At 35.5% G+C, this 21,868-nt stretch overlaps 1 protein-coding gene across 1 annotated transcript; it reads right to left on the reverse strand.

Annotated features, from left to right (window-relative positions):
• Window positions 1–428: 428 nt before the first annotated feature.
• On the reverse strand, window positions 429–4,906 carry LOC140777140 (protein MANNAN SYNTHESIS-RELATED 1-like). The gene is made up of 6 exons (XM_073121058.1): window positions 4,565–4,906; window positions 3,991–4,132; window positions 3,813–3,883; window positions 2,312–2,397; window positions 1,177–1,759; window positions 429–903 (listed from the first exon to the last, which is right to left on the reverse strand). The coding sequence occupies exons 1-6, from the start codon at window positions 4,667–4,669 to the stop codon at window positions 625–627; spliced, it is 1,266 nt and encodes a 421-aa protein (XP_072977159.1). The 5' UTR covers window positions 4,670–4,906; the 3' UTR covers window positions 429–624.
• Between the last annotated feature and the right edge of the window lie 16,962 nt (window positions 4,907–21,868).

A 21,868-nucleotide genomic window follows, 5' to 3' on the forward strand; every position in this document is an offset into this window, starting at 1 on the left:
TATTCTTGTTAAAGCCATTCGATGTGTAGTTGGTTTAGGCCGTGTAGGCCAACCATGACTCAAGTAGGTTATGATTTCGAATCCCTGGTTTAGGCTAACCATGACTGAGGTAGGTTAGGAATTCAAATCTCTCAGTATATATTGGTTTGATATTTAAATTTCTTTACAAAATTATATTCGCATAATTTGTTTTTCTGTCTCTTAAAACAATTGACTTAGTTTTCTAACATATACATCAAAGAGATCTAGCTCATTTATCAAAACAATTGACCTAGTTTTCCAGCATATACATCAAAGAAACCAAGCTCTTTTATCTAACCTATGAATCTACAGCCCATGATTAATATAAAAAAAGTGTAGCTGGTTTTGAACTGATGTTCCACCTTTCAACCTTCATAGCTCACCTCAAACTCAAGAAATAACAAGAGTTCCCACACAATAAATAAGCAGCTTTAATCATTGATAAATAACTCAGTTCCTTCTATTAAGTTATATAGCTTACATACAGAAAACTTGTTTCGGATCACTGGATGATTAACAAAGCAGCAACAGGAAGACCAACACGATCAGTGATTCCATGACAATGAGGCAGTTGAGATGGCTCATTTCAGCTACTTATAAGCATCAGCAATGGCACGAGTATGCGATATGGTTCTTCTTCAAAACATAAGTTGAGATGAAATCAGCCACAGATGCTGAGGAGCCAATCACTTCTGATGGGAAGAGTATTTGTGTCCTCCCAGAAGTTATTCTTTTACCAGCAACATTTCCATAGAACAAACTAGAAACAGCAGGGACGAACACATCGCTCTCGGAGCAGATGTGGAAGTCAAGAGCTTTGGCAAGTTCACCACTTCCTGACTTGAGGAATTCACTATTCTTGTCTGCAGGTATTATGTCATCCTACAACAACATTATAAAACACAATTAGCTGTTAGTTGTACTTAAGGACCTGCATGTAGCGCAAAGAGCAGAAAACTACAAAGATATGGATGCAAAAATTGAAGTTGCCAACCAATTTCAAAGGAAACTTCGTTTGGTTATTTCTTTTGTGAAATAACATTGAATATAGTTGGTAAATTCAAAAGGAAGCATTGTGTGATTTACTCAAGCATCAGCATAAGCATTACGTGCTACATTCTTAACAAACAAATGATAAAATGACGGAAGCATCACCTTGGTATATGTTTTTGGGAAGGCTTCCTTCAAAGAATTAAGACTCTCATGCCACCAAGTCTGAGTTACATAGACAGTTGTATCTCCATTGAAGCCAACTTTTCTCAGAAAATCAGCAACCTCCTGTGCATTGTAACAACTCTTTCTTTTTGTGCCTCCACTCAGCTTGCAGCTCTTCTTCTCTAGCATATCAACTCTCAGGTCAACTGCGATGAACTTTCCATCTGATTCACGGCTAAGAATTTTTAGTCTCTCAACCATCCGATCCGCTACTTGATGTATCTCTGGTTTAAATTCCAGACTACCAAACATTGCTAGGCATGCAGTTGATTCTAACTCTTCATTCTTAACTTCCCTCATTTTCAAATTTATTGATGTGAAAATAATTGCAAGCCTCAAGTAGTTATTTGCCTGGAAGACTGGTTCAATGTTTTCCACGATGAAATCTTTAGAAACCCTACTAGGAACTCTGACAACTGCTGGCTTTCGAGCTGCTACTTCAGCAGGAAGTTCCCTAGCTATTCTTATCACGCCATCCAGTGCTCTTATGAATTTCTCAACATCATACATATCCTCAAAATTCCTGCACATCAACTAAATATTGTAATTCCAAGATGACTACTAGAAATCAGTATACTTTCGAAAGAAAGGATTGATCTGATTAGAATCACTGAGTTAGTAACAACTAAAGATAGACAAGGTAATGAAGAGAGTATGTTTCGTTCTCGAACTACCAGAGAAGCTGCATCTACCAGAAAATACTACAAAATTGGTTGAATTATCGGGGCCAGCAATGGCAGATGGTAGCAGAGGAGAACTAAATAATATCACTGGTTCTTTTTCTTTTTGCAAGTCACAGGGTATTAGGTTCAGTTTTTTCAGGAAGTTACTTGACCATTGCATATCATACCTTAAACAAATTTCTACTCTATAAGCACATAAAAGAAATCATCTTCATGATCAAATTGAACATTGGTTTCTTTTTTCTTGATAGTAGTGAGCAGTAGCAGGAAAGTGAGGGAGAGAAAGACTGCACAATGTAATACAATAAAGTGGAGAAAGAAGCTTGCAACACCAACATCACGATGAAACATATTTAATTGGGCATAAATTGATCTTTGTTCAAAAATCTTACCGCTTCTGACCCAATTCATTTCCCCTGATATCTGGAAGCACAAGCGAGGCACCTAAATACCTTGCAATTACCACTGCATCTGCAACCTGATGATAGAATTGTTTACCAATCAGAGATGACTTCTTAATTGAATGCATTTTATATAGACAGGCAAATTTCAGGATATGTTAGAAATGGAAAAAGTATTGGTCTTCAAGATTATATGGACAAAAGCAATTAATCCTTATTTGCAATATAAACTAAAAGTACAAAGTAAAAAGCTGTCAATGATTCCTACACCAAAGAAAAAAAGTTGAGACATTGCAGGGTGAACTTTCTCTTGTCCTTTTGAGAATGTCTCTCCATTAGAGAGTGTATACTGGTGAAAGGTGCTTTTCTGTTGGACTTTTATGTTAAGCAAGGCTAAATAATAGGCCTTGCCTGGCAAAATCTGGATTATCGGTTGATGCACACGAGAAACTAACAAAGTCAACAGTATTTCTTGCAGAAGTTTGAACTTGAAATCTTCTGGTTTCGTATGTTCCTAGTTCAGCCCCCATTGTACTTAGATATATTCACTACACATAAAGCCACTTAATCTAAACAATCATTGATCTTGTTATTTTATTACCAAAATACACCTAAATGTATCAGGTAACTCTGTTTACTCAACGATTCAGAGTATCAAACATTTAGTGCTACTCTATGAAGCCATTTCCCACTTCATATTCTCATCTCTCTGAAGCTTTTGCAAGCAAAAGAAGTTGGTGGTTTGTTGGCATATTGGGGAATAAGGGTCATGCTTTAGGTGTCAAGGGTTTGAGACATTCTTGCGCGCTATCAAAGAGGTGTGAGATAGTTTTCGAGAGGTTTCTGATAGGGTGAATGCCACCTTGACAAAGCCTTTTCCTTCTTTACTAGATTTTCTTAATTACGTCAAAATCATCAAAATATCCTTAGGTAATCAAGCAGTTCCTTGTCAAATTTCAACGCAATACCATCTTAAACAATTGACTCAAGATAAAATTCCACTAACAATCCTTCGCAAGACAACTCTAACTTTACCTTGATCTTTTTCTGAGAGTTTGGCAACTTCTCAACCCCATACCAATCAAATTATCTTTTTCAGAGTTATTTTTCTGGAATAAACAAGTCATAGCATTCAAAATTAGCTTTTTCAAAATGTCATAAAAACACAGGAAAAAGGAAAGTATAGGTCAAGTTATCACCAAAGAAGGTGACTGATTCAAAAATTGGAAAAACTATCACACAAACTTTCAATTATAGGAAGTATGCATGATTTTGGTCATACCTAATAACATTCAAAATGTATGCTTAAATTTCAAAGTAGAATAATAGTCAATTTACTTGTCATATGGAGTCAACTTGCAAAAAGAACTGATACTAAAATCAAGTTACCACAGAAAACCATATTAAAGTAAGTAGGTAACCTATGTATACATATTACAGAAAAGGTAGTGAACAACCACAGCTAGCAAAAGAAATGCCACGACTAGTATACCTGAGAGATGTGATACTCAGGACCGCTTGTCAAAGAGAATGTAATGAAACCATTTGACTGATCCACCTCCTCTGCAAGTAAAATCCCAAAACCAGATGAACAACAGAGTCATCAATTCGATGAATAGGAGAACTTATTCATCGTAGCTCTCACGCGCTCAGATCATAACTACACTTACTTGAACCAAGTTTGGTCCAGCAAGGCTTAATCTCTTTCTTGCTCTCCATCCAAGGTCCCACATTAACCTTAGCAAATTCCAATGTCTTCTCCTTAACATCAATTGCATCAAATTGAACACTTGATGATTCTGTGAGCCTCACCTGAGATATCCAGATCGATATATGCTTAGTACTCGCAAAACCCTTACAGAATGCAGCATGCAGCAAATGGCACAAAATCCACGTACATCTAAAAGGGAGTTGCAACATAAAGGTGCATACAAGCTAAGCATGCAAAGGTTCAATCTTTTCATTTTAAAGAACTCTATATAAGAAAGATAAATCATTAGTTCCTTTTTTTCCCCTCTAGAGTTCTTCATTCGTCTATGCATTATACTTGAGATTATTATCCTTCCTCTCCAAGTTCATCGTATGCAAGTAAAGAAACGAATGAGTCTTTTAGCTACAACTAGATTTGCTACATTCAAGGGTAAATGGAAGAGATCCCTTAAAATATACAGCTAAATTTGCCGAAACAGTAGCAGATCGAAGCGAGGAGAGGAGCGGAGATCGAGATTGGATCGGAACACTTACCACGTCGGTGTCGTCGAAGTGGTCCCTCTTGATCATGTTCCCGAGCATGACGAACATGGAGAGCGTCAAGAAGCCCCCGAGCACCTGCCTCGGATCCACCGCCATTGTTCCTTTCTCTCTCTCTCTCACTCTAGATCTCCGCTACTAGCTAGTCTAAGGAGAGAAGAAGAAGGAGGAGGAGGAGGTTGCAATTAATGGGAAGTGTGGCAGAGCTCAAGAGAGACGAAGGCAAGGGAGAAAGTGACGGCTGTTGGCTGCCGACACCTCGCAGACCCGGCGGAAAACGCTACCGCTTTTTGACTAATTACTGACGCTATAACTCCTCTTCTAGTCGCTCTCTTTGGCTCACTTTGCACTTTCGGATCTCTCTCTCTCTCTCTCTCTCTCTCTCTCATTGTGTTTGGTTGATAAATTTAAGTACACTTCTAACAAGTAATTGTAATTTAGGGATAAATTTTATTTTCATACTATTATTTTTTTTACGCCGCTTGAATTTTTCTTAGTAAATTAATAAGAATATTTTATTTAATTTTTTTATTAAGGAGTCATTATGTACCAAAAAAATAAAATTTTAGGAGATCATAATATAAAAAATATAAGGGGTCATTAGTAAAAAATAATAATAGTTCAAAATTATCCTTATAATTTATTAGTTCGAGGGAGCTTTTGATTATTTTATGCCATCAATTATTTTTATGTGTCTAATTCACTCTAAAATGTAACTATAAAAATTAAGTAAATTTTAACTGGTCAGTATAACTGCTAAACTGAACAATAACTTTTAAAATATAACGTGCAGGGGGCGGTGAATAAATAAAAAATTGGGAGGGTAGTTTAGTCAAAAACTCGGTTCGAGGGTCGAAGTGGACGTGTCAACCTAACCTAATAAGGAATAAGAAGGGTAAAATAGTCTACTGGAAGGTTTCGGACATGATTTGAGTTGGTGAATGGTCAGAGTTCTTCTAGACAACATACCAATGAAAACATGGCAAATGAAGACTACTACAAGCTTAGTGAACGGAAAAAGAAAATAATAATAATAATAATTCCATCAAGTGGGTGGTACCCACCTAACCTGATTTGTCCTGTTATAGATCAATTTGGAAACAAAATGTGTAGGGTGTTCGTTATCATACGATTTTTAGTTCAGTTAATATACTATCCAAATGTAGATGGATGGGGGAGAAATTATACGCTTGCTTTTCAGGTGCAGTTATGCAAGGGCTGTATCGTTATTTCCCTCAATTTTTCTCTTAAATATATTTTGATTAAGTCGGAGGAGTACAGCTTTCAAAGAGATACGTCGAACGACTGTGCAAACCGGCAACGTAGAAATATTAGAGAAAAAATAGACAAGAAATTCTGCACAGAGATATCACTTTTCTTTAGGACAGCTACGCTTCAGCGTGTCTCATAGGCCAGGTTCCTTTAAAATTTTATAAAAAAGAAAGACTTACTTCATATTTAATTATAAAATTAATTAAATTAAATTTTATAACAATCTAAAGAAATATGGTACTAATTTTTGTCTATTAAAAAAATATAGCAGTTTTTCCATCTTAAAACCATCTTTAATTCGAATTCTATTTAATAATTGTAACCAATGCTTTTATTACTAAAAATAATATTGTAATAGCTATTTCGTAAGAATTTTGTTTTAAGAATTTAGTTATTGCTATTTACTTTACCACATAAATATATACATAAATTGAGACCATAATTAATTATTGACATAATCGCTAAGTTATATACGGTCAGAATATTTGGATTTATTCATTAAACTATAGAAGTTATTGCAAAATATTTATTATTTATTTATATGCTTATTTATACATGTTAAATGTATGATCACATAACTTAAATTTTGTATAGAAAACTTATTTCCTATGGACTCTAAAATTACTGAGCATAATGGACATAAACCAAATAAGTTTAATGGAAATGGATTTAAGAGGTGGAAAAGTCAAATGAAATTTTGGCCCACCTCTTTGGGACTTTGGTCTGTCATAGAAAAGCCTACCTAATTATCTACCTCTTTTCAAACTAATGAACAAACTTAAGAAGAAAGAGTGACCGAACATCCCATCTATAAAACCATGGAAGAATTAGACTATCAATGTAAGGGTATAATTCTTAGAGCCTTAGATGTCCCTTTATATGATGCCAACCATGAATTTGAGAATGCTACAGAGTTGTGGGAAACCCTTCAAAATAAATATGGCCTAGATGACATGGAAGTTAATGAATTTAATACCTCTACATTTCTTAGGTTCACCATGGTAGATGATAAACCTATGGATGAACAACTTCATGAGTATCAACAAATTTTAATGAAAATTCAAAATAAAAAAAAAAATTTCAGAAGATCACAAGGTTTCTTACCTAATTGATAAACTTCCTCTTTTGTGGAATGCCTTTGGTAAAACTTTACTTCATATGCAAGATGACATGACTTTGTTAGAAGTGTTTAATAGCATAATAATAGAAGAGCAACATAGACTCAAAACTTCTAAAGATAATACCAATAAAGCCAAGGTGAACATGGCACAAGACCAATCCAAGTTCAAACATAAATAGGAATTTAAGGAAAATAATAAGAAAAAGAATAATAAAGATAAACCTAAAGGCTAAAATCAGTCAAAGGATAAGTTCAGCTATGTATGCGGAAGGACTAATCACATGGCTAAGGATTGCTATCACCACAAGAGGAAACCGTTTAAGAAAGTTGAATCAAAAGCCGAGGTCAACATGATCGAGGCTAGAGATCCTTCTACGTGCACACCTTTTATAAATTTTGCCTCTTATACTAGTCATGATTGGTGGTTGGACTCAGGGGCAAATGTAGACGTGTGTAACAATCGTTTCTGCTTCACTATCTTCCTGGAATCGGTCGAAGGAGGAATAACCCTAGCCAATAATGAGTCTTGACATGCAATTGGGAAAGGGCAAGTTGATTTAAGAATGACTTTGGAAAAAATTCTTACTTTTAAAAATGTGTTTTTAGTACCGGGAGTTAGAAAGAATCTTACTAGTGGTTCCCTTTTAGCTCAAAGGGATACAAGATTGTCTTAGAATCTAATAAAGTTGTGATTACTCATGGAAATCTTTTTATTGGTAAATGTTATTTATTTGATGGTTTTTTTAAATTCAGTATCGAAAATTTGATTCATAATTATTCTAGCAATTCTAATATTGTAATAAATGTATGTGATACATCATATGGCATAATAAATAAATGTAGATGCAATCTTTGTAGGATATGTAGAAAAGAGTAATGCAAATATGTTCCTAATACTTAATTAAGGAGTGAAAATTTCAAATAATTCTATCTTAGAATCTAGAAATGCTACTTTCTTTGAAGATATATTCCCTTTAAAGAATTCTCTTCCTAGAGAACCTGAAAATATAGCCTCTACTTCTTATGTTTCTCCAGTATTTGATACTGAACCTGCAATAAGAAAGAGTAAAAGAAAAAGAGTAGAAAAAGACTTTGGAGATGATCTTATGTCCATTTAATAGATGGAAATCCAACTTCTTTTTCTGAAGCCATGACATCTTTAGAACCACCTTTTTGGAAAGAAGCAATTAATAATGAGATAGAGTCATTTCAACTTGGATTTTGATAGATTTATCCTCCGGAACTAAACCTATAGGATGTAAGTGGATATTTAAAATGAAACTTAATCCTGATGGTACAATAGATAGATATAAGGCAGGTTAGTAGCTAAAGAATATTCACAAAAGAAAGGAATAGATTATTTTAACACATACGCTCCAGTTAGTAGCTTTACTACTCTTAGAATCTTAATAGCTTTATCATCAATATATAAACTCTTTATATATCAAATGGATGTAAAAACAATGTTTTTAAATGGAGGTTTAGAAGAAGAGATTTACATTGGAAAACCTGAAGGCTTTATAGTAAAGTGACAAGAAAACAAAGTGTGTAAGTTAAAAAAAATCTCTTTTATGGTCTTACACAACTACCGAAACAATGGCATTTAAAATTTAATAATGTGATCTTATCATTTGGATTTTAAACGAATGACTCTGATAAGTGTCTATATTATAAATTGAATGATAATGGTGTTATTATTTTATGTCTATATGTAGATGATATTTTGATACTAGGATCATCCTCGGAGATCATTCAAGATGTAAAGAAATACTTGTCTAGTAGCTTTGACGCGAAAGATCTAGGTGAAGCAGAAGTGGTACTTGGTTTGAAGCTTATTAGAAACAATGGTTCTATAGCTTTAAGTTTATCTCATTTTATTAAGAAAATGCTAGATAAGTATCACTATAATAATTTAAAACCTGTTGTGAATCCTTTTAATAACACTATTGAATTAGAAAAGAATTTAGGAGATTAAATTAGACAACATGAATATGCTTAATAGATTGGATCCCTTAGATATGTTGCAAGTCATGCATGTCCTAACATATTCCTATGCACTAGGAAGACTTAGTACATATACTAGCAACCCTAGTGAAAAGCATTGGTTAGCTTTAACTAGGATCTTCCAATATCTTAAGGGAACCATTGATTTATCGCTTGTATATTCTGGATTTCCAAATGTCCTAGAGGGATATCGTGATGCTAATTGGATTATTAATACAGACAATGTTTAATCTACCTTAGGATATATATATTTCTATTAGGAGGTGGTACTATATCTTGGAGTTCGCATAGACAAATTGTCATAGCTCATAATACTATAAAATCTGAATTGATAGTTTTGGATACAGCGTGTACTGAAGCTAGATGGTTACATAATTTATTATTTGAATTACCTTTGATTCCAAAACCTCTACCTACTATTTCTATGCTTTGTGATTCACAAGCAGTGATTGAATTGTTGAATCAAGAAAATTCAAATAAGAAAATGAATAGTCATATACTAATGAGACATAAAACTGTAAAAAGTATGAAGGGTAATGTGAATACATTGACCTTTGTTAGATCGGAGAGGAATTTAACTGATCAACTCACTAAAGGTCTTGCGAAGACCACTATTGTAGAATCATCGAGAGGGATAGGTTTAAAGCCCACTTAAATGTTCTAGTAGTGGATCCTTACAACATGACTGGAGTTATCCAAAAAAGAAGTTGGGTAGAAACGAAACTATTGACGAACAATGTGAAAGAGCACTTGCATGATATTATCATTTTTTCTTCCCATCCCTAGGGTGATGTGCTCAATGTAACGGGCAGATTGAGTTTATCTCTTAATGAGTCCAATGCAGTTATTATTAATTTTTTAGAGGTGTGTTCCTTTGCAGACACCTTTTGAGTATTTACCTAAGTGAGAGCTGTTGTAATGCTACGACTATAGGACTTGGGCAAATTCTTGGTAACTCTCATAATAATTAAGGCAAGTGCATGGCTATAAATAACTACCTCGCACGAAAAAATGTACTTCTCTTACTATGTGAATATTTATAGAAGATTGGTGCATAGAACTTGGTTCCAGGCTTAGTCCACCATTGATTCTCAGTCTAATACAACCAATGCAAGGTACAAGTTCAAACCGAAAGGCACTTTATTGACACATAGTATAAAATTTGATTTGATCTTCTCATATTATATCATTTGTATATATTAATTTTTTTTGAATTTTTTTTTTGAATTTTAAAACCCTTTCTAGGGGACTGTTATTAATTTCAGAATTCAAATAAATTTAAAATTAATAATTAAAGGAATTTAAAACTCAAATATTACAAGAACTTTAAAAGTTTTGGAGGAATTCAAAAGCCTCGAATACCTATAAATACCCACTTTTGTCATGAAAAACAAAATCACAAAGAACAATTTCATTTAAATACAAAACTTTGGCTACTTCTTTCTCTTAAATTTTCTCTTAAATATATTTTGATCAAGTTGAAGGAGTACAGTTTTTAAAGAGATACGTTGAAGAACCATACAAATCGGTGATGTAGGAACATTGTTCTGAGTTGTACCTTGGAGAAAAGATAGGTGAGAAATGTTGCATAGAGAGCACCACTTTTTTTTAGGGTAGGTATGCTTTAGCATGCGTCACAGGCCAAGTTCTTTTAAATATTTATTCTTTATAATTTTTTTAGTTAAAAAAAGGAATACTTATTTCATATTTAATTATAAAATTAATTAAATTGAATTTTATAACACAACTAGCCTGGCACCTGAGAAGTAGCATGTCGCTCCTGTATGGGATGACAGGATGGGGGAGTTTATGTGCTGCGTAGATGCCTTGTGGAAGAAAAAGAAGCAACACAATAGAAGAAGAAAAAAAAAGAGTAGAGTCACTTCTTTTTATTCTTATATTGTCCTATCTGTATTTAATGAGTACTAAATGACAAAAGGACAAATTTGAATGAAAAAGAAGAAAAATGCTTCATCTGAAAAGGAAATAAAAAATAGTCTTGACTCACAAAAGTAAAAACTAAGTGAGTTTTTGGTGTAAATAAGCTGAGAGTGAAAAATAATAGAAATAAGATTTCATAATTGAGGATCAAACTTCAAAAATTGAAACCGAGTAAAGATAAGAATCCTAATTCTACTCTAACTATGAAAAATAATTTCGAAGTTAGTGAGTAAAAATTCGAGAAAGAGTAGAAAATAGATAGCTGCATACAAATGGGAAAATAAAACATGGCAAACATATGACCATGATTATTTTAACATGGAAAACCTCACTCATTTAGAGAGGAAACATTATGAATCTGCCTGATAAGTTAAGAAATGTCTTATTCAATATCTGGATCAGTTGTAGGAAGCAGTCCGTGCAATTGAGGGAAAATATTTATCAAATATTCTCCCATAATCAGAAAATTACTAAACTAAGGGTGGTTGATCTGTAACTTTCTGATCTATGTTTTTGGTATTTACGTCCTTCTCAGATTCAGACTGCAATTGGGACGAAAATACGCTAGAGAGGATGATAGGGTTATGGATGATAATAGAGATGAGGGTATATGGTTGATGTAGTTTTAGGGATAAGGATGAAGGGGGAGAAGTGGTCGAGATCCCAAGGAGGAGGGAGGACTTGACAGACGAGGGAGATTAGAAGATAGATGAGACCTTGCCAACGGTAGAGGTGGCTAATTGGTGAAGAGGAAGAAGGGAGATTAGGGTAGAGAGACTAAAGACTGGATAGAAAAAGATAGAAACCAATGCTCATTTATCATAATAATTTTGGCTGCCATCCACATTATTTAAGAGGTTAACCAATACAAAATAACAATTATTAACTCTAATACTAGTAGACTCTTGCCAATCGCGTTCGAACGTGGTCGACTACATGTTCGAATGCACAAAATACGTTTTTTGTGGATGCGAACAGATAAAGCCATTTGTACACGCCCGACTGCATTCGAACGCATATTTTGCGTTCTCTGTTTTTGCTAACTGATGTAGGCGTTCGCAAAGGTGTTCGAACACGTCCCTTTCCGCGTTCGAATGCGATATACAAAACTTTATTTTCTCAAAAATAAACAACTAATGTAATAAGAAAAGACTTTAGCCCTCAAGTCAAGTTTGCTGAATATAGTTGCCCCTGCAAGCTCGTCCAGCTGCTCCTCTATGACCTAAATGAGATACCGGTCCTTGATGGTGATAGTGTTTAGTGCCCGGTAGTTGACACAAAAATGTCACAATCCATCCTTCTTCCGTACCAATAACACGGGCGATGAATAAAAGCTATGGCTTAATTGTATGAGGTCTTGCTCCAACATCTCGATCACCATTTTGGAGATAACTTCCTTCTGCACATGTGGAGATCGATGTGGTCTCACATTCGTCGGTGCAGCCCCGAGCACAATCTCTATGCGATGGTTCGTTGTTCGCCTCAGCGGCAACTTCTTTAGCTCTTCAAACAGTCCAATAAATTTATCCAATAAATTAGACAAATCAATTGTAGTACCTAGACTCATTTGATGCTCATCTCCTGCTTATCCTAACTAAAGAAGATAGACCTAATCACTCGCACAAGACAGCCGCACCATCGACTGCATCACTATAATCGGTGTGGACCGAATGCCATCAAGTTGCATCTCTTTATTTTCTTCCTTAAATTTCATCCACATACTCCGAAAATAAAATATGATGGGTCCCAAACTCTGCAAACACTGAGTGCCAAGGACAATGTTCACTTTTTGCAGTGCCAACGGATGTAAATTCATAATGATGTCGTGTCCTTACACCCGTATACCGACTTAAGGGCACAATCTTCCAGTTGGAAGCTTCGTGCCATCTCCAATAGCGACCTCAAATCCCACGGTCGGTTCAGTGTCCAAGCCCATCTTTCTTACCAACCTCTCGCCTAGAAAGTGTATGTACTCCCGGAATTGATAAGGATGTACACACAATGCTTTCTAACGAGTTCGTCCACCTACAATGTCATCGACGCAGAAGTATCCGAATATGCATGCATAGATATCTCAATTTGGATATCTTCCTCCGCGCCCTCCTCCATGTCCTCCTCATGGACCTCCTCTGTATTCTCTCCATCACCAACAATCTCATCGTCCCCCTTGAGATTGTCGATGAGCATCACACTTCTGATCGATTTAGAACACCAATGACTGGGGGTGAAACGTTCATTGCATCAAAAGCAAAGCCCTTTTGCTCTTTGTTCCTCCAACTGAGCAGGTGTGAGAGTTCGATCGAGGGGTCTTGTGCCTCCTCTAATATCGGAAGAGAGTCTCAAAAGTGGTCATGCCCCAGTACTAGCAGCTGTTGCCTTTGAACCTGCATAATTTCTAGCCGGCGTTCTCGGTGCAAACCATCCATCTCGGCTGCCCCAACTTGCTTTTGCTACCATTTTAAGAGCTTTGTGTTTTTGCTCCATCCTCATGGCCTTCTCAAAAGCCTCCTTAAAAGTGGTAGGACAAAGAGCATGAACATTCGCCTGAATCTCTTCCCGCAACCTTGAAATAAATGTGCTCCTCAATGTCGATTCGGGCCAAAATGACTTGCAATGACTACTAACTCTTTCAAATTTTGCTTGGCACTCTAACACAGTTGTCCTCTGAACCATCTTGGTTAATGTGACAGCAAAATTTTTATACGCTGCTATCCCAAATCTGTGTGTAATCTTCCTGCAAAATTTTTCCCAACTGATAAATTCTCCACCTTGAATGGTCGATCGATACCAATGCAACGGTGTTCCTTGAAGGTAAAAGCTTGCCATCTGTACCTTTGCATTCTTTGCTGTCCCTTGACACTCAAAGTATTGCTCTACTTAAAACACCTAATCCGTTGGATCACCACCTTAGAATTTTAGAAAGTCTAAACGTGTAATTTTCCCCTAGATAGCATTGTCGGGCTAGAGAAAGATCCTTGGTTCAGGTCTAAACCGCTGTGCTTGTTGCTCTCCTTCTCTGAATTCTCAAACACGCCCAACACCATCTTTGAAGGGATTGACGTCATCATCAAAGTGCCAATCTTCTTCATCGATGAAGCACACCAGTGCCGCACGCCTTTCGGGTTCCACCATCGTCGGTCTCCGGCTGTGTATCGAAGGTGGGGGATGATGTGTAGGAATAGGTAGAATATGTTTATTGACATTAACATGTCATACCTGAACCTGTGGGGCGTTAGTTCAGTGTGGTTCCATCATTGGTCCTTCTTGAGGCACTGATTTTCGTCAAGGAGATGACGAAGCCAATTGGTTCATGATATATTCCTTCAGGGTATTATGATCATTCTACATTACATCCACCCAATGCAGCAATATTTGGAACATGCCCCTAAGTTCATCCACCAAGCTCATGTTCACACCCATGGACATTGGTTTATTCGGTCTTACCATGGCCGCACTAAGGAAATCGACCTCTCGGTTAGGATTTTCGTGGGTTGAGTCTTCCTTTGTTGGTGTGCCCTCTATTTATCTCCTTGATGACGCCATCTTTTTTGTCTCCACCATTAATGGAGGTCCGAGGTTAATCTGGCTCTGATACCAATGATAAGTTAAGGAATGTCCTATTTAATATCTGGATCGGTTGTAGGAAGCAGTTCGTTCAATCGAGGAAAAATTTTCACCAAATATTCTTCTATAGTCAAAAAAATATAGAACCAAGCGCGGTCAATCCATAACTTCCTAATTTACGGTTTTAGTATTTATGTCCTTCTCAGATTCAGACTAAAACTAGGACAAAAATATGCTAGAGTGGGAGTGATGGTGGTGGTGACGGGTGGAGAGGATGATAATAGAGATGAGGTGGATGGTTGATATAGTTTAATGGATAAGGATGAAGGGGAAGAAGTGGTTGAGATCCTAAGGAAGAGGGAGGGTACGACAGACGAGGGAGATTAGAAGATAGATAATACCTTGCTAAGGGTAGAGGTGGCTGGTTGGTGAAGAGAGATGAGGAAAATTAGGGTAGAGAGACTATAGAGAGGATAGAAAAAGATAGAAACCAATATTCATTCATCATAATAATTTTGGCTGCCATTCATACCATTTAAAAGGCTAACCAACAAGCTAGAATAATAATTATTAATTCTAATACTAGTGGATTCTCGTCAATCGTGTTTGAACGGGGTCGACCACGCATTCGAATGCAAAAAATACATTATCTGTGGATGCGAATAGATGCAGGCGTTTGCACACGCCCAACCTTGTTCGAACACATATTTTGCGTTCTCTGTTTTTGTGAACTAATGTAGGTGTTCGCAAAGGCGTTCGAATGCGTTTACTTCTATATTCAAACGTGGCCTACTGAAACTTTATTTTCTCAAAAATAAATAACTAATGCAATAAAAAAAAGACTTTAGTAAAATATATCACTGCCAAAACTCAATTGATCTTATTTCATCTAGTAATAGAAACAAGACTTACTTATAACCTGTCCCAACACATCAATAGCTGAATATCTAAGTAATCTCTTAAATAGAAACTACTTGGTAAATTATTTTTATGAAAATATCACTCCACTTCCCTCTAATAAGCACCCAACAAAGCAATCGTTAATCCTCATGACTTTGTGTAGATGCTAATATAAACTATGTTTAGCTCCTCCGATGCTTTTGGATCATTTTTTTTTTTTTTGAAATACAAGCATTTGTACATGCGTAGATGATATCCCTCACAATAGATTCAAAATATGCTCTATGAGATATTGTAGAACTTGTATATGATTTACCTTAATTCTATTATATTAGAGGCCTTCTTTTAAAATCGTAATCATTTATATAGAGGTGTGAAGTATTACTGTTTTGTATTAACAGAACATACTTGCTATTAATTTCATAATTTTATTTAAATTTGAAATTATTAAATTTAAAACTCAAATATTATAATAATTTTTAAATATTTTGTAACGACTATAACAATTACTTTAAATCATTAATAGGCTAAATTTATTTAGGGTATAAATTTTGGAGAAATTCAAAAGCCTCACATACCTATAAATATCCCCTTTGTCTATAAAAATTATATCACAAAATTCTAAGTCAAATACAAAAGTTACGGTGAAGTGCTCTATGTGATGATTGAGTTCATTTCTTAATGAGCCTAATGTAGTTATCATTTTCTAAAAAGTGTGTTCGTTTATTGACATATTTTGAGGATTCATTTAAGTGAGAGCTGTTATAAAACCGTGACTATAGGGCTTAGTCAAATCCCTAGGAACTCTAATGATAATCAAGGAAAGCACATAGCTATAAATAACATTACCTTGCATAAAAACTAAGTATTCCTATGTGCATGATTATAGAGGATTGATACATAGAACTTGGTTAAAGGTGTAGTGCAGCATTGATTCTCAATGTAATATAATTATTACAAGGTTTAAGTTCAAATCGTAAGGTATTTAGCATGATAGATAGTATAAAAAATTCAATATAATAATCTTATATATATATGTGATAATAATTTTTTTTAAATGTCTGTGTTTCTAAATCCCTTTGTAGGGATTATTATTAATTTCAAAATTTTATTTAAAATTAAAATTATTAATTAAAGGAATTTAAAAGTCAAGCATTCAAAAATTTTGTAACAACCATAACTACTTCTTTAAATGATTAATGGATTGAATTATTTGGGAGTTACAAGTTTTTTGAGAAATTTAAAAGCCTCAAGACACCTATAAATACTCCCTTTCTCTATGAAAACCAGATAACGGAATTTCAAATCATATACAAAAACCTTGGCTACTTCTTTTAATTTTCTTTTTTTATATGTTATTTTGATCAAATTGGACAAAAGTTATTCTCATAGATAAGCGTCGAAGGTCTATGCTATTGGACAGACGGTTAAGTCTGCATAGAGTTTCTTAACTTTTTGTTCTTATTTATATTAAATAATATGTATTTTATTTTCTTAAACACAATACTAGATTTGCTATGTGCAGAAATATTTTTCATTAAATTTCAGAATTAAAAAAACTAACAATACTAACTCCAAGAATACCTATGACCTCATTTGGTTAGATTCTGAAATCTCATGTTTGAATTCTATTTTTCTTCCTATCTTAAGTTAGATTATTTTGTCTGTCATCTAATCTTCCATAAGTTATATAATTTAATTATACATAGGAATCTAATTTAAACAAATTAAATAAATATAAATTTACTCACAAATTTATTATTATAAAAATATTGCTCATAAGTGACATTTTAGTTTGAAGCTCCTATTTTGCAACGAAATAATATTTTTGTTTAAAATTTGCCAAATCCAAAATAAAAGGTACTTTTTATGCAAATATGTCAAGTGATTTCTCTCTACCAAAGTTATGATAGCAATAAGTTGTAAGTCACTTAAATATTTTATTAATCTTAATAAAGAATAGACGAGGCTAAGCTATATGTTATCGTTCTTTCTTCCATAATCGAGCCAAATCAAGCTTGCGTAGTAATTTTGTAATTAGAGCCCAACTCATCTCATTAAATCTCATCCTGTTTCAACCTCTCAACCAACATTAAAGTTGGAATAGGAAAATGGCGAGCAGCCACCAACTAATATTTAAGTTTAATAGTTGTTGTCACTTATAAATCCAACAAACTCAACTGAATAATATGCTTGCCTTTTTAAATAGAAACGAGGAAGGTATACATATTTTTTATTTTGTGGTTGTAGTTAAGATACAATGAATAAATTTAGAAGATAGAAAACAAACCAGAGAAAGGTGTTGTAATAAAGTCAGAGTGGAGATGTATTACGTGACCCTCTCAAACAAGTTTATCTATTAAATTCTAAATATAATGATAGGTTGTGGAGAAGTCGCATGCAATGACAACCAAATTATAATCCCTACTTATCACCTACAATAATTTAAAAAATTATGTTTTGAACAAACTTTTAGCGCAAAATTAAGTAGGGTCCGCACATTGTCAATGAATAATTAAAACTAGAATATAAAGAGCTAAATTTTTTTTTAATATTATATATTTAGTTATTCAAATTTATAAAGAGAAATAACTATACATTTGCTTTAAAATAACTATTATGGTAAGGAAACATGAATAAAAGTGTGTTTAAGATACATTATTGTTTATTTAAGAAATGTGGGTAGGATATGTAAGTAGTAAGTTTCACTTGGATTTTGGACCTTAAAAGTTACCTATTTTTGTACATAAAGAAATCTATACAACTCTAGCTTAGTTTGGTTTGCGCATGGTTAAATCCATATTAATTTTGCTTAGATAGGACTTCAATTTGGCCCATAATAGGTGCCTCATTTCGAGCATTTTGTTTATTTGAGCAGTTATGAAACAACTGTCCATTGCATTTGTTAAAGTGGTGATTAACTAATCATTCTAAGGAACGATGATTAACTAATCATTCTAAGTAACAATGATTATTGAAAAATTGTGACCAACTTGGAGAGATTTTAAAAATTACTTGAAACACAAGCGTAATAAAATAACACTTGAAGAACTCATTACACGTTTAAAGATAGAAAGACAATTATACTTTCAAAAGAAATTGGAGGTGAGAACATGTCTAAGACAAACATGTTAGAGTCTTTTGAAGAGAATAAAAAAAACACACTAATAATGACCTTTTTAGGATGAATGTAATGACTCCGACTCTAAAAATTAATAAAGAATCTTCTTCTATTTGGTTGAGTATTGTGATATTTGGCATAACAGATTAGGGGCATGTTAATTATGATACTTTGGGTAAACTAATTAATCTTAACATGTTTAATTTTTATATTGGTATAAATCATAGATGTGAAACTTGTGTTAACACCAAATTGGTTAATTGTTTGTTTCATTCTATTAAATGGAGTACAAAACCTCTAGAACTTAATCTGTATTGATGGATGTGATATGTTACAAACCGGTCTGATCCAATCCGCAACGGTTTTGGACTCAATGAAGCTCGTAACTTTTGAAGGGATTTTCAAATAATCTAACCAACGGATCCTCTTAATTTTTGGATATGTTGTTGCTTTTAGAAAGAGCTTTCCAACGAATCTAAGATCATATGATTCGGATGGTTAGATATCAAGATATTGACTAAATAGTAGCTGAAGGTCAATTAGATCCTAACTTGATAGCCCATCAATGGCTAGATCGATGCTAGGTTTAGTTCTTAGTGTGAAGAGGAAAAAGTTGTTGTAAAAGAGGGGGTTTAGAAGTTGGAAGAGACCGACCAAAGATTTGGGTGGTGAAAGAAATGGGGTGAGAGAGGGAACCAATGGCTAGAGACAAGTAGAGAAGAAAATAAGGCCAAAGTCAATTCAATTATCCAATATCATATTTCAATTAGGGTTTCCTCCGCATATTTATAGAGGTTCACCCTAGAGACTCCTCAACTAAGTTAAACAACTCTAACAAACCTAACAAACCAACAACTAAGTTAAAACTCTAATAAACCAATAATTTTTGCCACGATGCGTTCAAACGCGCCCAATCGCATTCGAACGCGCAATTTGCGTTCTCCGTAGTTGCAAACACGTGCAGGCGTTTGAACGGCCCCGTTCGAACGTGAGTCCATAGCGTTCAAACGCCACCCTAGCAAAAGGCCTTATTCTCTCAAGCAAACACAAACTAAATAAATATACTCATCCCAATAAACCCAATGCCGCTAGTGGATCCAATATGACCAAGTCGTATCATTCCACCACACTTTCGATCACTTTGTTCTTAAGGTATCCATGGTGGTTCCCAAGCCTTATATACTTGCTTTGTCGAGTGTGCATCCTTTTCGGTTTGTCCATGCTCTTCCCGTGATTGGTCCTCCATGTCGCCTTCTGGATCATCTTTGATCATCTTCTCCATGAGCATAATGGCAATGAGCTGTTTGGCACATTTATGACCCGGTACGAAGCGCTTGTCACAATAGAAGCATAGGCCTTTCGAGCACCGGTCTTTAATGTCCGCTGGTAGGAGGTGTCGACCTCTCAACTTCGACTAGTCTTTAGGGTTTGGCCAAATTCGAGGTGGGGCTAGCCCACTTGGATTTGGACGAGCCTGTCCCAAATATGGCACACCTAAGGCTGGCGGTCTTGAGTTTCTCATTGGCGTTTGATCCATGGTTGCTGACTCCAATGTGGTCTACTTTGGTTAGTGTATCGCCTTCAACTCTCGTATCTTTCCCTTCATCATTTGTGCTGCTGAGAAAGCCTCTAGCAAGGTGGTAGGATGAGTAGCTTTGACTTTCGCTTGGATATCATGACGAAGCCCGGAGACAAAAGTGCTTTTGAGGGCTAAGTCCGACCACCCGTGGACTCGATTGCTAATTTTTTCGAACTCCTCTTAATAGGTTCTTACAAAAGTCTTTTCGGTTATCTTCGTCAATGTGGCTTGGAAATCCTCATAGTCGGAAGATCCAAAACGCACAAAAAGCGCGTCGGCGAAATAGTGGTGAAGGCGTGCGTGCGATGTGCTGCTTGAAACCATCTCACTGCTATGTCTTCAAGGTAGAATGAGGCCAGAAGCGGCTCTTGTTGTTGGACCCTTGGTTGACGTGGGGGCTCCTCCCACTCATCCCAAGGCTCCTCCTCTGGATGTGGGGCCATAGGTTCCCTCGGGTGCAAGGGTAGTAAGTCGGTGGGATGCTCGGGCGGTTCGTCGCGCTGTTGCCATAGTGCCTCCAAGATTGGTCCTCGTCGGTTCCCCTCTCTAGGTAAGGGGATTTCATGTCTTTGATGATGCTCAGGGGTACGCCTAAGAAGATGGTTCATGTCAGCAAGGGTAGCCTTCATCTCTAACATTGTTTGTGCCATAAGCGCCAAGGTTTGCACGGGATCAAGAGGGCCTTCTGTCCATCCTCTTGAACTTTGGGGGGATGGAGATCTTGACATAGCCATGTGGTCTGTATCCAAGCCTTGATCGCTTACTTGCTTAACCGCCTTTGATCTTGTTGTAGCCATGACGGTCCAAGGAACATTAACTCTTATACCAGTTATTACAAACCGGCCTGATCCGATCCGCAACAGTTCTGGACTCAATGAAGCTCATAACATTCGAAGGGATTTGCAAACAATTTAACCAATGGATCCTCCTGAATTTTAGATATGTTGTTGTTCTTTGGAAAGAGTTTTCCAACAAATCCAAGATCATAAGAGTCAGATGGTTCGATCTCAAGATATCGACCAAACAGTGGCCAAAAGTCAATTAGATCCTAGCTTGATAGTCTACCAATGGCTAAATAAATGCTAGGTTTAGTTCTTGGTGTGAAGGGAGAGAAGTAGTTGTAGAAGAGGGGGATTAGAAGTTGGAAGAGGCCGTTGAGCGGTGGAAGAAGGGAAGTGGGAGAGGGAGCCAATGGCTAGAGACAGGTAAAAAGGGAAATAAGTCCAAAGCCAATTCAACTATCTAAGATCATATTTCAATTAGGGTTTTCTCCACATATTTATAGAGGCTCACCCTAGGGACTCCTCAACTAACTTAAACAACTCTAACAAACCCTAACAAACCAATAACTAAGTTAAAACACTAATAAACTAATAATTTTTGTCGCGGTGCGTTCGAACACGCCTAATCGCGTTCGAACACACAATTTGCGTTCTCTGTAGTTGCAAACGCGTGCAGATGTTCGAATAGTCCCGTTCAAACGTAAGTCCTTGGCAAAGGGCCTTATTTTCTTAAGCAAATACAAACTAGATAAATAGGCTCATCTTAATGAACTAATGCCGTGAGTGGATCCAATCTGACCGAGTTGTATCATGATGTGATTTAAAATTTATTCAAACGAGATATGAGAAAAAGTATTTTATTATTTTTATTGGTGATTGTATAAGATACAATTATGAGTGCTAGGACAAAATTTGTAATGGCAAAAATTTGTAATGGCAAATATGTGAATAGAAAACACTATGTATTTATAACATACAATTTAAGAATTATATATGATTAAATCAAACTACTTGT

The sequence above is a fragment of the Typha angustifolia genome, chromosome 15 (genome assembly GCF_048772165.1).
Source record: "Typha angustifolia cultivar Huaian chromosome 15, ASM4877216v1, whole genome shotgun sequence".
Classification (NCBI taxonomy): Eukaryota; Viridiplantae; Streptophyta; class Magnoliopsida; order Poales; family Typhaceae; genus Typha; species Typha angustifolia.